General features: G+C 40.0%; 2 protein-coding genes across 2 annotated transcripts in view; both read left to right on the plus strand.

Moving 5' to 3' along the window:
- The first annotated feature begins 1,460 nt into the window (after positions 1-1,460).
- LOC144532183 (uncharacterized) lies at positions 1,461-15,070 on the plus strand. The gene is made up of 4 exons (XM_078272798.1): positions 1,461-1,789; positions 12,456-12,601; positions 13,371-14,007; positions 14,624-15,070. Exons 1-4 carry the CDS (start codon positions 1,613-1,615, stop codon positions 15,068-15,070), a joined length of 1,407 nt encoding a protein of 468 aa, XP_078128924.1. The 5' UTR covers positions 1,461-1,612.
- Positions 15,028-16,459, plus strand: part of LOC144532184 (uncharacterized) — a 5,586-nt gene continuing 4,154 nt past the window's right edge. The window contains exons 1-4 of the mRNA XM_078272799.1: positions 15,028-15,267; positions 15,656-15,723; positions 15,838-15,934; positions 16,034-16,152. Of these exons, the coding sequence (XP_078128925.1) occupies positions 15,129-15,267; positions 15,656-15,723; positions 15,838-15,934; positions 16,034-16,152 (423 nt within the window). The 5' untranslated portion in view covers positions 15,028-15,128. The remainder of the gene's footprint in view (positions 15,268-15,655; positions 15,724-15,837; positions 15,935-16,033; positions 16,153-16,459) is intronic.

The raw sequence follows: 16,459 nt of genomic DNA on the forward strand, positions 1-16,459 counted from the left end.
CTACCAGTCCCTATTGCCACTTCGCCAGTGCGAATGCAATTGGAAAAAACGGTTTTGGGGGAGAGTAGTTAGTAGATCTGTTTAGAAGTGCACTTTTCCTATAACCAGTTCCTGTAACTAGCCTACTTGGTCGGAAAGCGGCTAATGTCTGCCTCTGATGTAGACGTAACCTACACTGTAAGTCAGTAGTAGGCTATAGAGGGTTTTCACCGACGTCACGTTCTGGGCGGTAACCTGGATGCGCGGCCATATTGGAGGCACTCGGTGTAAACAACTGAATGGAGTAATGGAGTATTGTGCACTTTGGATGCTTTAATACTTTGTCTAAACAACAGAAAAGCTCATCAAAACGCGTCTAAGATGCAAAGGCATGGAAGGACTTGGACCACAAAAAAGGAGCGATATTTTGAGAAATTACAGTTTACTGGCAGTGCAGATCCCTACAAGTTGGCTCCCTCTTCTTGGATCCATGGCGACCCAGTGATTCTTCCTTCAGTTGCATATCCCGATATAGTCAACTACCTGGTTTTCTTGCCGAGCCCATACACAGCGGAATACCTTAAATCCTACAAAAGTTTGGAGGCTTATAACCAGATGGTGTGTGGATGGGTGAGGGAGACGCAGTACCAAGTCATTAACGACCGTTGTGTTGTGAAGGCCAAAGTAAGTAATGCAATAACGTCTTTTATCAACCTAACCTTAACTGTATGATATCATTGTGATACTCAAGGTGTAGCCAAGTGACTCTCAATAGTTTTTTTTTTTCATTTCAAAGACCGAACAAGACAGATTTTTCTCTCGTAGATCCTGGTTGAGCTTTGCCAACCACAAGCACCTCCTTTCCTCTGATAACTTCTGGCATTCCTCTCCCTGGTTTTTAATAACTTTTGGAAGTCGATAATATTCCAAATGTTTTTCTCGGTCTGACTTATTGGTACAACCTAAAACACAGCAATAATTAACCATTTTCCTTGACGCCGTTCGGGATCTACTTCAGTGCCTGTGCTTTGTTGTGATGCGGAGTACCTCCAACATGGTGACTTCGGGTCTGATGACGCATCGTGAAAACCCTCTATACAGGGGAGTTGCATATTAAGTGGTTTGGGGTCCTTCTGTAAGTAATTTTGGGGTACAATTTGGTTTTGAAGAATTCTACAAGCAGCAATACCACAGGCCAAGCAATCGGCCCGTTCCATATAGGCACATTTTCAACGGGCACTGCACTAGTTGAATAAATGCAGGAGAAAACGTGAAGAGCTTTTATTTTGAATGAGTGGGCTTTTGCTTGTACGAATATTATTGTCTAAGGATATTTAAAGTAATATTTTATGTCGGACATTCTATACAAATAATTAGCTCCATGATATTAATTGATGTAATCATGCTTTAAACTACTGACCAAACGTAGACATTTATTCTGAATGAATGACTCCGGATGTTAGCTTCCTGTGTTACTATATTTCCGGTGGCAGCCACAGGCGCTTCTTTGGCGCTGCCGTGGACCTTACCGTTCTCTTAATACACCCATGACCCTGATACGCAGCCGTGTGAAAAATATAGCACGTTTTCCCTTTCACTCTGTGATACGGGAGTTAGTATTCCCCTCTTGAACATGTACCGCCCAGGTAAAACAGCACACGGACCGCCGCCATTCGGACCTCCGCTACCCAATGGCCCTCCTTTCAGACTCCGAGGGCCCTGTAGTGGTCCTCCCCCTGGACACTTGCCACCTGTACCACCGGATAGCCATTTTTTCCACAACAGGCCACCAAGAGGGGATTTCATCAGCGTACGTACCCAACAGACTAATAACGACAGCTCAGCTGGCTAAGTTAGCTAACTAGCTAGCTAGCCTTACATGATTCAGACAAGGGGTTGCTAACAGAGCGTTACGCTAGCCAGGAGAGGTATGGTGCATTCGCGTGCTCCTCGGATGGTCCCATACCCCGAGATGGGAAGTCGTTCTTTCGAATTTGTGTGTTCAGGAGCTTTAGTCGTAATGTGGAAACAACATGGACGCTACAAAGACGATGTGTTGTGATTTATTGCTCGATGCGTTTCAACAACTGTTGATAGCAGTTTCCAGTATTCATTTTCAGTTTGTATTGCCAGTCTTCTCCACAGCGCTGCGAAAGAAGGTCTGGCCCTTCCACACAACATTCCTGGATAGGAGAAAAACGCTTTGGTTTATTGACATTTCTTTAAACCAAGGGTTTTCAACGTTTTTTAGCCCAAGGACCCCTTCACAAGAGAAACGGAGCAGGGACCCCCTACTACATATATCATATAAAATTGAGTTGCATATTAAACTGGACCTACAATAACGTGTAGGGCGGCCTAAAGCCTTTACACATATACTTTAATGGTGCATACAATACTAATATAAGCTTTTAAAATAAACATGTTGGCATATTCATATATTTATACATGTTTTAATGTTAAAATGTGGCACAGTAAATCCTTAAGCTTAACTGTATTTGTGGATGGCTATCTTATCTATAGGCCTAGGCCTGCACGATATTGGAAAAAAACTTACATTACGATATTGTTTTTCCCTGCGATATGAAAAAAAAGAGGACATAAATAGCCCTATTTAGAAATACTAAATCATTCTCAACTACTGGAGTGATTTTGTAGGGGAGTGCATCTACAAAGAAAATAAAAATGAAAAAGAATTTTCTTATGTGAACCAGTCTTTGTTGAACTTTAATGCTTTACAAAAACCAAAGCAAGTAAGTGCTATGATTACTCTTCTGAAGTGATTTTGGAGAGGGAAATTAGGAAGAAATACACTGGTTGACTGACATGACACCATTGTATTCATATAATATCAATCCAGGCTAAAGTGAATATTAATAATGCATGCATGTTGCTTCCTCTAAATGTCAGGTTGTAACTGCTCCTCAGATCTATGCAGGGTAAATGGAAGTGGAACGTCGAGGATATAGACTCTATATCCTCGACGTTCGACTTCCGGAATTGCTCTGGTGCCGCAGGAAATTCCGCCAGATGCGGAATTTGGCCGATGTCCGTCTTTTTCCACTTTCTTTGTGTTGGAATTTTAAACTCTGGTGGATTTATGAGGACTATGGTTGACTGCTCCTCAGATCTCTGCATGGTAAATTGAGACAGCTAGCTAGACTGTCCAATCTGACTGGAATTTTCTCTCGCACAATTAAAACAACTTTGAATGTACACGTTCCACCAAAACAAGTTCTTTCCCGAGGCTATTTTGAAAGGGCTATGAGCGGAGCTTAGCGCTGCCAGTTATGATTGGTTTAAAGAAATGCCAATAAACCAGAGCACCGTTTTTCTCCCATCCCGGAATGTTATGTGGACTAGCCAGAACCTCCTCCGCAGCGCGTGGAAGATGGTCTGGCAAAGCGAGACTAATCAAAGATTGACTATTAAGCGCAAGAGGCGTAACTAAGTTTAGTTTTCGTTTTCCAGCGGGGGAACTTTTGGTTTTTTGATTGGGGTTTAGCTAGGATTCTAAATAGAACTGTTTTGGTATTGAGAGAGATTTACTGCAGTAAGTTAAATGTATTAAGCTTAAGACATATTTTAGTTACTTTCTTTACTTAGTTATTTTTGTAAACAAAAAAACTGTGTGCAGCTCTATTATCTGAGCAACTACAAGTATCGGCTCGGGACTCGGTATCAGCAAATATTCAGTATTTAAAAGATTGGGTGTCGGATCGGTTGTCAAAAAAGCTGATCGGGGCATCCCTAAACTCAACCTTATATAATAAGATTAGCCAAGGTTTTCCAATAGTGCATACAATGTCTAGCTAGGTGAATATAGTATCAGCTTTTAATTGTAATATCCAATGTGAGAAGTTATTGCTGAAATTAGGGCTGTGACAATAACCGCATCACTGCAATACTGGTGGTGACATCATCACCACATTTAAAAATACCTTTTGCTTGCGTAAGTTGCAGGAGAACAGATGTGTGATATGAAATATAATGAAAGCAATAACATTGTCTAGTTATCCTCATCAACTGTCTTCTATCCTATAATCAAGAGATTATGCAGAAAAAAACTTAATTGCTTGTCACTTCAGCTTTGCACAAGAGGATGGAAGTCTAAAGTTACAGAAGTTAAAAGGATAAATGGGGGATTTCTTTATGAATTCAGATTATTATGAATTATTTCTACAGGTAATGTTTAATATAATACACGGTAGGGAAGGCAAAGACATTTCTCTGTTCTCAGCTGACACATTTTAGCTTAGTTTAGCTTAATCCTGACAAATTAAAATTAAATTGGTACAGAGAGCAACAAGTTAGCGGACTGCCAAGTCGCCCTTTCTGATCTCTGCTCAGCTGCCAAACCGCTGTGCTGCGAATCGTCTGCACTCGTCAGCAAACTTTTTTTTTTTTTTTTTACTTTGACAATAGAGCTTTCTGAACTATCTTTGGAATTGATCAACGGAGAGGAGAGAAAGCAGCGCAGCTGTAAATGAAAGCAATACACAGTAAGACTCACATTGAGCCGAAATGTTAACACTGTTGTGCACAGGGCTTAAAGTATTAAATCCGATATCTCCGGCGTGCGGCCGTGAGGAAAAAAAGAAAAGAAATTGGGAACTTGCATGCGGTTTATTTTTGAGTCAATTCATTTCACTTACCAATCATATGAGAGGAACGCAGCTCTAACTAACACAGGGCTTAAGTACTCGGGCCTGGTGTCAGATTTCTGGCTTATGACTATTTTAGAAAAATAAATAAATTAAAAAGTCCACATGGGATCTGTTTTTGATGCGCTGGATTTAACCAATCATCAAACTTCCACCTACCAATGAACGAAGTTCTAGCCAATCAGGTGCAAAGTAGGGCGGGTCTTTGCCGAAATGCGAGAGTGCGGTGCCTGTGTGGTCTCCGTGGTAATGCGGCTAAAAAAAATGGATGCAAAGTTTATCAAACTTGGGAGCATGTAGATACAGCTTTAGTTGAGAAAGGAGTTAAAAACAAATGGCGCTGGGCATGGATAGAGGACAAGAGGAAAACGGTGGAGACGGGAAGCCGTTTTAGCACTTGGTGCCTCAATTTGAGGGAGCCGGGTGCTTGCTTCTGCAGCGCATGTTCAAGGAAGATACTGTACGGCATCAGCGGTAAGAAAGTACTTGCTAGTCATTAGATGCTAGTCACAAAGCTTCGGTCCGTGCACTCTGTCATACGAGTACGTTACCAGCAACGACCGTTAGCGCTGCGACTGCGCCTTCACTGACCGACCGTGTTTGTGATACAACAATACGTGTGTGCACATTCATAGCGGAACACGATTTGTCGTTAACGATGGCCACTGTGTAAAAGCTATCTGAAGCCCAAACTGCCTTGACAAAGCTGTCTGTTTGGAATTAGCATGGCAGTTATTTAAACATAACAGCCTTGTCCCAGAGTTTAGACGTCTAGCTATATGAAAAGCTATACAATGCGACGTTTTTAATAAATGTACATGATGCAGCTAATATCAACATGGACAACATCATGAACGTACTAATTCGCTTTTTTGATGATGACCTGGCCAAAGTAACAACACAATACCTAGAAAGTTTTGTCTTCACAATGATTCATTGGATTGATATTATTGCAATATGTAAATTTACATTGACTCTTAATGTAACATATGGTTTGAAGAAGTAAAAACTTTACTTCTTAAAGGAGTGCATATTGAAATATTACACTGTGACTCCCCCCTCTCCCCCCACTCCGTTCAAAAAAAAGTTTCAGGCTCAGGATTTTTTTTCACTTTAAGCCCTGTGTGCAGTATTTGTATACAGTCTATGGCTGCAACGTGTTGTAAGGTTTAAGCCAATGTTTTTTTTTCAGGGGTAACGCCATTCACTTTACCCACAGTATTGACAACAGATAAAGCAACCATGTCTCAAGAAGTTCAAGCTTGTTGTTCTATTGTTCACTTTTAACTCACTTTACATCATCTTTGCTATCTCTTTTTCCTCTTTCATTTCCTCTCCATTACCAGCTCGCTCAACTTGCGCAACCACACGGGCACTGACGTCACTCACTTAAGGCACCCTGCCATTCTTGCTCTAAATTGCGCTACTCTCGTAAGGGGGTTGCCCTTTGCTTCTCTACCGTAGAGAAAAAAACTCTACCGTCACAGCCCTAGCTGAAATATGGTTCTTTCTTTATCCTTTTGGCCGCTCCAAGCCCCTGTACAGTAACACCACAAATAGACCAGCATCAAAATCCAAGAAGCGGCTGGTTTGACCGGGTTTTTGCAAACATCGGCTCACTTGACTGTAGCTTGTGGTAGGCGAGCGGCACCTGCCATGTAACTGCCGAGCCTCTTTAGTTAGCCAAGTAATCCAGTTGTCAGTCAGCTTGCACATCCCATACACAGTGGCACTCTCTCAGCAGTTGAGAGGCTCGCACCTACGTTACAGGTGCTGCACTATGCCACTGTCATGGATCGCACTAGCTAGCTCTCAGCTAGCACTCCCCATTCTTCAGATAGATCTGTTTGACAAAATGTATTTTTCAGTCAATGCAACTGATTCAGTAAGAGCAGATCACAATTCTCCAGGTTGGTGCTTAGGTAACGTTATTATCTATTGAATATATCTACACAGCTGTTATTGTAGCTAGCTAATGTCCCGGATTTTCCACTGGGTGCGTCTGCTGCAGTTTTGTTCTGTCCTCCGCCACACGCTATACCACACCGGGAGCATCGCAAAAGCGGAGCGTCTTGCCTGCCCAACTCGCAGATTTGCCGGAACGTTACTTGTTACGTTACTTGTGCACCTGTCCTGCTTGACGTTACTCCTTGTGTGACTGATAAACACATACAGTACACACAAGCAGTGAGTAACAGTTTAGCTTTCGCTTTCATGATGTAGGCTCCTTGCAAGGCACCTTACATCAATAGGACGAGAAGCAACTCACTATAAAAAAAAGTCAGAAAGTAGTCAAAGTGAAAGTAGTGAAAGTGGCAAGATATAAGTAACAAAATACTTACAAGGCATGTGACTACAAATAGTGCTGTTTGCAGCCACAACTGAATTTTGGTCCACATAGCTATTTCTTATGCATGCAACTTTATCTAAGCATCCTGGCTATTGTCTACACACTTTACCAATTTTCCTGACAGCCATACTGCAGAGGTAATTTCAGTTGCCTGACGACAAACAGTGCAAATTTGTCAGCACAGTACGGATAAGCCACATCCACACACATCCATGGCTACAGTGGACCTGGCAGTATAATGTACTTGCTTTACATCAAAATGGGTAAGTCAATAGAAGCATTTTTTTTATTTCCTTTTTAAAGAAAAATAGAGTAGGTTGTTGCATTTTCTATGCCACCTATTACATATGTTGAAACATGTATGCAACCTAAGACTTTTCTAATTTTAAATAAAGGTGATTATGTTTTTTGCTAAGACTATTGTATAAGTTTATGCTTCTATATTGTATGATTTACTGTATGTAGTAGAAATTATATTGTGATACATATTTTTAATTATCTTATTTGTGTTCAATCATTTTTAATAGGCAATGTCCTTTTGCATTGCTTCCCATATTTTGCAGTAAAAATATTAAGGAATCAAGGATTGGCAGAGCCATTGGACCTGCGTGAAAGATTTCTCCAGCATTCATTTATACAGTAGCTGTAAAAAGAGGAAGAAAGCTTGCAGATCCACCGAAGAAAGTACACAACTGATTTACTATCATTTCAAATGTACCTTATTTGTATGCCACTTTGGACAAAAGCATGTTCCAAATGGTTTACCTTTGATGTTTTTTTGTTTGTTTTTTGGACCACACAGCGTTGTGCATAATCAGTCACACTTAAAGTGCCCATATTATGAGAAAATCACTTTCTGGGATTTGGGGTGTTATTTTGTGTCTCTGGTGCTTCCACACGCATACAAACTTCGAAAAAAAAACATCCATGCTGTTTTGAGTGAGATACAGTTTTCTGAATGTGTCTCCTTTCAAGCTACACGTGGAAGGTCCGGAACTGACAATGAAGACCAAAATGGCTTGTGGAAGTCAGAAAAGCAGAGATGAGAAAGGATCCTCATGGCTTTCAAAGCATCATTCAAAACTAACTTTGTTTAAGACATGGAGAAATCCATTTGATTTGTGGTTGTTTGCCTTTGTGGGGAAAACATGAAAGTCACCTTTTTTTATAAAAGTTCTGTACTTGACATTTAGAACATTAATATAGCAATTAACAAACTATTTGTTATGTAAAGATATAGTGGAGCATTGTGTGTGTGGGGCAATCCCAGCTTCTATTATTGCGTTCTATTTACCTCGGAACTTGGAAGCCAAAGCTGGGAATGCCGTCACACACAAGTCGGATTTTCATTGTTTTCATTAGCTCTAGCCAGATCAGACATTGTTAGCAATGCCAGCTTATAACATTATGCTGTTTTTTGTGTGCATACAAACAGCGTAACATGTCCACAGATAGAAGATGAACAGCACTGTGTAAGACTGATTTAGTGAGACACAAATAAGACAGAAGTGCTTATAACTGTATGTTACTACAGCTTTCACACGTGTTGATGCACGGAGCAGCCATGTTTGATTTTTTAGCTTGGGGTACTTGTGTCAATCCTGCTGTTTCTGTTATATTTAGCCATGCTAAGGCCTGGCCACACACAAAAAACGAAGTTGAACTTGATGTTTAAAAAACAGCCGCTATTTTAAATGTGACTGGCCCAGAAGGATAGTCATGGTGGTCTATCAGTCCCTTGTTCCAACACTTTGTCCCGAATATAATATTTGAGCAACTATTGGATGGATGGACAGCCTTTACTGCACAGGACCGCTAGCGTGGCTGTAGTATTAACATCTTGTTTAAATATCAACTTCAACAAGTGCAATTATTAAATTGAAATAAAGATGAAACTGAGCGTATGCTAGACACACTGGCCCTCATTTATCAACCTAACGTAGAAACCAGCGCAAGAAATCATCTTACGACAGGCTTCACGTGTGATTCATGAAACGTTCGTATCACACCAATCAGAGCGTAAGAATGGTCGTACATTGATAAATGCAGCGGCTGGAAACGATCGTAATTTAAATATCACGCCCCAATATAGTCTGGATGTTGAGGCCTCGCCCCTACAATTTACGACATGGCGAGACGTAATCCGGCTGAGAAGCGGCACTTTTCAGAGGTGGAGATTAAAACCCTGATATCTCAGGTTCATTTGCACTTACGTTTATAGATTTGGCAGCCTGAAAACTGTTATTAAAGGCTGTAGAAAGAATGGGGAATGGAAAGAGCTCTCTGATGCAGTCAACATTGTTGCCGTGGTAAAACGGACTCCAGCTGAAGTTTATTTAATTTATACATCCTTGACATATGTATGCTATAGTCCTAATAGTAATATACAGGCTTATATTGCAATCTCTTAGGCCTATATGGTTTACCTATATTTAAATAAACGCACAGTAGCGGAGTTTATGCAGTGTCTTTTATTTTACTTGTTTTTTTCATGAGTCAGAGCCAGGCAACAGCTGTGAGGGAGAGCGTGTGTCCTCCGCCTACGTTCACGTTCAAATTGATAAATCCCTTGCTTTGCGTACGCCCGTCCTACGCCTGTTTTTGGTCGTTCGCATGTTTCATAAATGAGGGCCAATGAATGTATTATACCCTGCTGTTAACTATAAGATTCATATTGGATTCATTGTTAAACAAATTTTAACAGTGATTTGAAAGTTTCTGTATTAGGTTTGCTTGTCAATGAAATATCATTGATCTATCAATACATTTTGTTGGCTAAAAAGGCACAATTAAGACTTTTGCTACAGTAAATCGTTTTTAAAACCATTATCTACAAACTAAAGGAGATCTTATCAGGGTATACAATGTTGATTGAATATATTTAGAGACATGAAATAAGGGTTTCACTTTTGCACATCGTCATTAATTTCATTTACTGTGTATTAACCTATGATTATGTCTTCATGTTGCTATAATTTGTCTAAGGGAATTCAACAGTGGTGGTACTAAATATATCAGTTATAAGAAAACCTGTTTGCTGTCTTTCTTTAAGCTGGTCCATTTTGTTTTTTCTCTTCCTTGGTCTCAGCAACATGCTACACATTGTACTACTACTACCATTCTCTAACAACCACATCCATAAGCTGGATTTATGCGTTAAGGGGTTACAGCTAGCTACGGCGTAGCTAATGTGCACCTCCTCCACACTTTAACTGTGCATTTGAAGGAATGTTACAATTATATGCCAGTAAATGCCAATTGCTTCAGTAATTGTATTGCGTCTGAAGGCTGCTTCAAAGCAGCAGGGATAAGGAGTTGGTCTCCCGTTTGCTTTTTTCTTGTCCCAGTGCAAGATATATCGACTCAGTATCAAAAGTGTCTCAATAAGTATGCACTATTTTGTTTATATTGTGGAGTGCTGCGTCCTGTTGGTTGTGTGGCTTAAGTGTGTGTAATTTAGAGTCCGGTTCTGTTTCATTGGCCAGTTACCGTGCCACTTGCACATGTTAGTGCACGTCAGCGCACGGGTCCACTACATGACAAACCCTATGGAGCGTACCACGTGTGTGTGCATTTTTCAACAGAGTGACCGTGTAAGTGAAGAAATTGATCGAGACAACAATACGGAACGAATCAGAGAAGCGAAAGAAAAGTTGTATCCTGTTCTCTTTATTTATACTGTACAACCACTAAAACATGTCCTGTTCTGTAGACATGGTCGTTATTTATTTATTCATGTTGGACCAGTCCAATATGACTGTCAGTTGAAATAACAAAACCTTGTGTTGTAAGAAAACTTGTTCAATTTAAGAATCTATTTTGATGCGTTTTCCTGTAACTTTTGTAATTTTACATATGCTTAAAAATATCGAAATTAATATCGATATCGCAATATCACATTTTGTCAATATATTACACAATTTGTGAGTGCTAGATGCTTGACTTTTTCGACATCTTGCGTGCCGATAGTTGCAGCCGAGTTGCTAACCCTCACATGGTAAAACTTCCAGTTACGTTGCTGGTAACGTTGATGATGGGATGAAGTGAGGCAGGCCGTGACATGTTTTTCCGTCCGTCTATCAATTTCAGGGTGCCGCACCTAAGCCTACACACACGCACCCCCGCCCCTAACAAAGCATTCGAATACTGATTTGGACGTTGATTACCATGACGACATTCATGTCAGCCCCAGCATAGACCCACATGTCCTGATTGTTCCCTACTTTACACAGTAACTTGATTGTTGCTGATAGATACAAAATGCCTATTTAATTTCAGGTACGCCAGTGTTATTTATTTCAGTTGATGTTGCTTTTCAGTCTGTTGACCATGTCATTTGTTGCTAGATGCAGCTGAACAGTAGAATGTGATATGACTTCTTGGGAAGTTTATAATCGTACTTTACGCTATGTTGTAACAACAGATCATTTAAACAGTTGCTCAAGTTGCCAAGCATTCAGTGTACACTTACTACTCAAAAATATTGAACATGTACAAACCATAATTCCAATGAAGTTGGGATGTTGTGTAAAACAAAATACAATGATTTGCAAATCCTGTTCAACCTATATTCAATTGAATACACTACAAAGACAATATATTTAATGTTCAAACTGATAAACTTAATTGTTTTTTTATTATTTATTCACTCATTTTGAATTTGATGCCTGCAACACGTTCCAAAAAAGCTGGGACATGGGCAACAGACTGGGAAAGTTGAGGAATGCTAAAAAAAAACCCCACCTGTTTGGAACATTCCACAGGTGAACAGGTTAATTGGTCATGATTGAGTATAAAAGAAGCATCCCCAAAAAGCTCAGTGGTTCACAAGCAACGACGTGAGCAAATAGTCCAACAGTTTAATAATGTTTCTCAACGTACAATTGCAAGGTATTTAGGGATTTCATCATCTACAGTCCATAATATCAAAGATTCAGAGAATCTGGAGGAATCTCTGCACATAAGTGTCAAGGCCGAAAACCAACATTGAATGCCTGTGGCCTTCAATGCCTCAGGCGGCACTGCATTAAAAACCGATATCATTATGTAAAGGATATTACAACGTGGGCTCAGGAACCAGATAACCATTGTCGGTTACTTAACACAGTTCGCCGCTACATCTACAAGTGCAAGTTAAAACTACCATGCAAAGCGAATTTGTTGCAGGCATCAAATTCAAAATGATTGAATATTTGCAAAAAAAACCTGTTTATCAGTTTGAACAATATATTGTCTTGTAGTATATTCAATTGAATATGGATCGAAAAGGATTTGCAAATCATTGTATTCTGATTTTATTTACGTTTTACACAATGTCCCAACTTCATTGGAATTGGGGTTTGTACAATTGTCCCCTTTGATTTACAAGTTATTTATAATTTGTAAATTAAATCAAAGTATCTATTATGCTATTGCAGTTCTGTGTTGTACAACACTATAACATGAATTCTGAATACTCTCAGCCCCACTGTAGCAGCTTCTCCATAGACCGTAGTACAGTGATTGGTTTGGGAGGCAGCCAGCAGATCGTCCCTCCCGCACAACCACCGCACATTCAGATCCCACAGTGGAATCCCACTCCTGTGCAACATCATTCTCTGGACAGTAGGTATGTGTGTATGTGTTGAAGCTGCAGTAGGTAACTTTAAAAAAAATAACTTGTCAACTGTCACTATATCCTAACAATAGTACATGAGACTGATTTGTCGTAATGGTTTGCCTCCCCCTAGTGGTCATGATGGCATCTGCAAGTTTCCACCACATCCATAGGAAAACAACCAATCAGAGAAGTTAATGCAGTGTCAATGGCTGCACGTCAACTGCGATCAAACCCTGATCAAAAATAAATCAAGATTATGTTACTGCATTGTCTAATTCTCGCCTCAAATGTTTCCAGAAAAATATTTTAGTGTATGTAAAATGACAACATTTGTGACCCGTCTGCCATGTTGAAAACAGTGGAGCAAAACCAAGCACTGCTGGCCGGAGCAATCTTTCTCATTTTACAGCCACTAAAAAAATCTTGATTCGTATTTGATCAGGGCCTCCTAGTTTTTTTTATCAGCACAGTTTGATAAGAGTTCATGAGCAGTTAACACTGCTGAGACTCCTCGGCTCTGATTGGTTGTTTTCCATTCATGCCATTAGGAGCACCAGGAGGAGGCAGAGGAACGTGAGTTTTATTTTTTTATTTTTTTTTACAGATTATCTGTCTCATGTACTACTGTAAGGATATAGTGACAGTTTGAGCAAATATGACAGTTATTTTGTTTAAGTTACCAATTGTAGCTTTAATTAAGACTAATCAGGAACAGTTTGATAATGTTTGAATGTATATTTTCAGTTTGCTGTCGTTTGAAACACATGCTGCTTTTCAGTGACCGAGCTGGTGAGGAATTCCTGAGATGCATTGCAGCCAACAAGCCTCTCCCAGACTATCTCAAAGGGAACATGGCATACAACCTGGCTGACGCGTTTAAGTCGGCTAATGTCCTGAAAGAAGCAGTAAAATCAGACCCTGAATTCCAGAAGCATGCGACCAGGAGCAAAAGCCGTAGTCGAAGCCGCGGCAAATCTCGAGCCAAGAGTCGTGCGCGAAGCAAAAGCCGAGCACCCAGCACAAGCAGAGGAAGGAGCAAAAGTCGTGCCCGTTGCAAAAGCAGAGCGAGAAGCAAAAGCAGAGCGAGAAGCAAAAGCAGAGCGAGAAGCAAAAGCAGAGCGAGAAGCAAAAGCAGGGCAAGAAGCAGAAGCAGGGCTCGCAGTAGGAGTCGGAGCCAGAGCCGAAGCAAGAAGAGTCATGTACGGAGCAAGAGCCGGGTCAGGAGGTCCAGGTCACGAAGCAGTAGTAGTGAAAAGAGCTATGTCAAAGACAAAAAGAGAAAAATAAGCCACAGCTGCAGCAGCAGTAAATATCTGACAGGGAATAGTCTGCTAGAAGGCCTAAAGATGGTCATGAACAGCAAAGAACTGGATGAGCGGTTGCCCACCCTCAAAGATGCCGTCCTCACTATTCAGGTAGAGCTTATCATTCATTCTCCAAAATGTTTTGTTTCAGTCGGTTATTAGCTTAAATCTGCACAAAAAGTGTTAATTATGAAACCATACACAGAAGTGTGTGTTTTTATTAAGATAATCTAGTGGTACAATTTTTTTTTTTTTTAACTTGTGGCCTACTTTGTGAAACTTGATTTAAAAACATGATGCCTCAGCTCTTAGTGGGTGGGATGATAATGGTGATCTGCCACAGACTGAAACAAGTGGTACCAAGGTGATAGGATGCTGCTGTGCTGAGTATAAAGAAATTTCTAAAGTAATTAAAGCAGAACCAAATTACCCTATTTATAACCATGGCGTCCACAAAAAACAGTCCTTGAGACACTTCCCACCAAAAGTTGGGATGTATGAAAACAAACAAGATATTTCAAGTATTTAACTATTTAGCGAACTATCAAATAACTTTTGCAAGCACTAGATAAAATACTTAAAATTGCAGGTAGTGTGTGGGTTTTATGCATCTCCTGAGTTTTAGGTTAGACTTAAGCTGACCTGCAAAGACTTTATTGCATGTATGAACATTGGCAGTTAAATTGTGTAAAAAGTGTATTTCATTGTTATGAACTCTTTTGCACAGGCCTCAGACGACAGCAAAAAAAGGGAGTGTGTACCTGATGAGCACAGACATCAGCAACAACATGACCGTAATGAGAATTCAACATCGCTGGAAAATGACAGTATGCTCCTTCCCCATGACAGAGTAGGCAGTGACTTCTCTTGGCTCCAGGCGCAAAGTCAGGAGGAATCTGCAGTCCTGAAAGCTGATGAGCTTGAAGATGAAGAGTCATTCTTGTATGGAAATGAAGATGCTGGAGGAAAACAAGCCAATAAAACCTCTACTGCACGTTTTGCAGTATTTTCCCAGATTGGAGAACATGCAAAACTACAGGAAATGGATAGTTCAGGCAGTCAACAACATCATCAAAACAAGTCCATATTTAGTAGCTTTGGGGATTTGCTTGATCTGAAGCAACCCCTTCAAATTACTTTCGAGCGTAGCCTCTGCCAATCTGGACAGCAGTGAGTGTGAGAAGATCAAGAACATATTAAAAAGTCTGGGCACAACAGACATCAGCGAGTTTATGGTTAAGATGCAGGGGCAAAAGGAGGGGACGCAGCTGTCTCCTGCATGTCCCAGTTCAGAGCGAACAGCAGCAGGCTTAGCACTGAGTAACCCGAATGTACGGCAAGCTCTGGAGTCTTTACAGTCGCTGATCAAAGGTGAGAATCCTGCATTTAATAAAGTCAACTCAAGTTTTTTCTTTATATTTTATTTTTACTTACTATGCCTTCACACTGAAATCAACTTTGTTGATCGAGTTTATTATTTTGATTAACTTTGGTTATGCTAGAGGTTTTAACTGTGTATGTTAAATATGTGTGGTTACAAATTTTCATAGGCATGTCTCATTTAGAATCATAAGATGTGTCAAGTTAATATTGGATCTGTTTCTCTCCAATTTTCAAGGATAAGATTATGTGACAGGCTGAACGTGGAGGTGTACCCAATAAGTCTGATCCACCTGGCTTGATGAATTATCCTCTTTGTTGTTATTATTGTTTAATGCTTTTGGTGTAAAATACAAGATTATGTTGCTTCTTCCTTCAGCGACAAAAGAGAAGCGGGAAAAAAGTGATGGCAGTGGCACATCTCAGACATCCTCTGATAAACACAAGGTAATGGATTTCCAAGCTGCGTCACTGACTACTCAACATGTAATTGATAAAGTTAACGCCTTAAAACAATGACCAAACAGCTTCATTTTGTAAAATCTTGCTTGTGTTTCCCAGGCAGGTGATGATGAGGAACGGAAGAAAGAGAAACAAGCCAGAATGAATAAAATGGAATCATTGATGAAAGAACTGGAAGGATTGTTGAAACAGGATGGTAAAGCAGTTTTCTCTATGGACAATCTGATGCTTCCTGTTGACTTTAGTATCTTCCACATTCTAAAATACTCCATATGCCTTTATTGTCACTTTGCAGGATTAAGTTTTCTGACACCAGTAATCGGGTTTTACTGCCAGAAATGTGAGGAGTTCATTGGAGATTTGAATAGTGCTGAAAACCATGCAGCCATCCACCGCCACAGTGACTCTAGCAGTGTAAGTATTGAAATTACATTACATGTCATTTAGCTGACTTACAATTGCTATAAACAGGTGCTGGTCATATAATTAGAATATCATGAAAAAGTTGATTTATTTCAGTAATTCCATTCAAAAAGTGAAACTTGTATAATGTATACATTCATTCCACACAGACTGATATATTTCAAGTGTTTATTTCTTTTAATTTTGATGATTATAACTGACAACTAATGGAAACCCCAAATTCAGTATCTCAGAAAATTTGAATATTACTTAAGACCAATACAAAAAGGATTTTTAGAAATGTTCACTAACTGAAAAG

Source organism: Sander vitreus, chromosome 17 (genome assembly GCF_031162955.1).
Source record: "Sander vitreus isolate 19-12246 chromosome 17, sanVit1, whole genome shotgun sequence".
NCBI lineage: Eukaryota > Metazoa > Chordata > Actinopteri > Perciformes > Percidae > Sander > Sander vitreus.

What these genes read in the sequence shown, in the direction of transcription:
- LOC144532183 (XM_078272798.1), top strand. Translation starts at nt 1,613, where the DNA reads ATGTACCGCCCAGGTAAAACAGCACACGGACCGCCGCCATTCGGACCT. An exon ending in CAAGAGGGGATTTCATCAGC is followed by an intron (nt 1,790 to 12,455) that starts GTACGTACCCAA and finishes GAATACTCTCAG; the next exon opens with CCCCACTGTAGCAGCTTCTC. An exon ending in ATGCCGTCCTCACTATTCAG is followed by an intron (nt 14,008 to 14,623) that starts GTAGAGCTTATC and finishes TCTTTTGCACAG; the next exon opens with GCCTCAGACGACAGCAAAAA.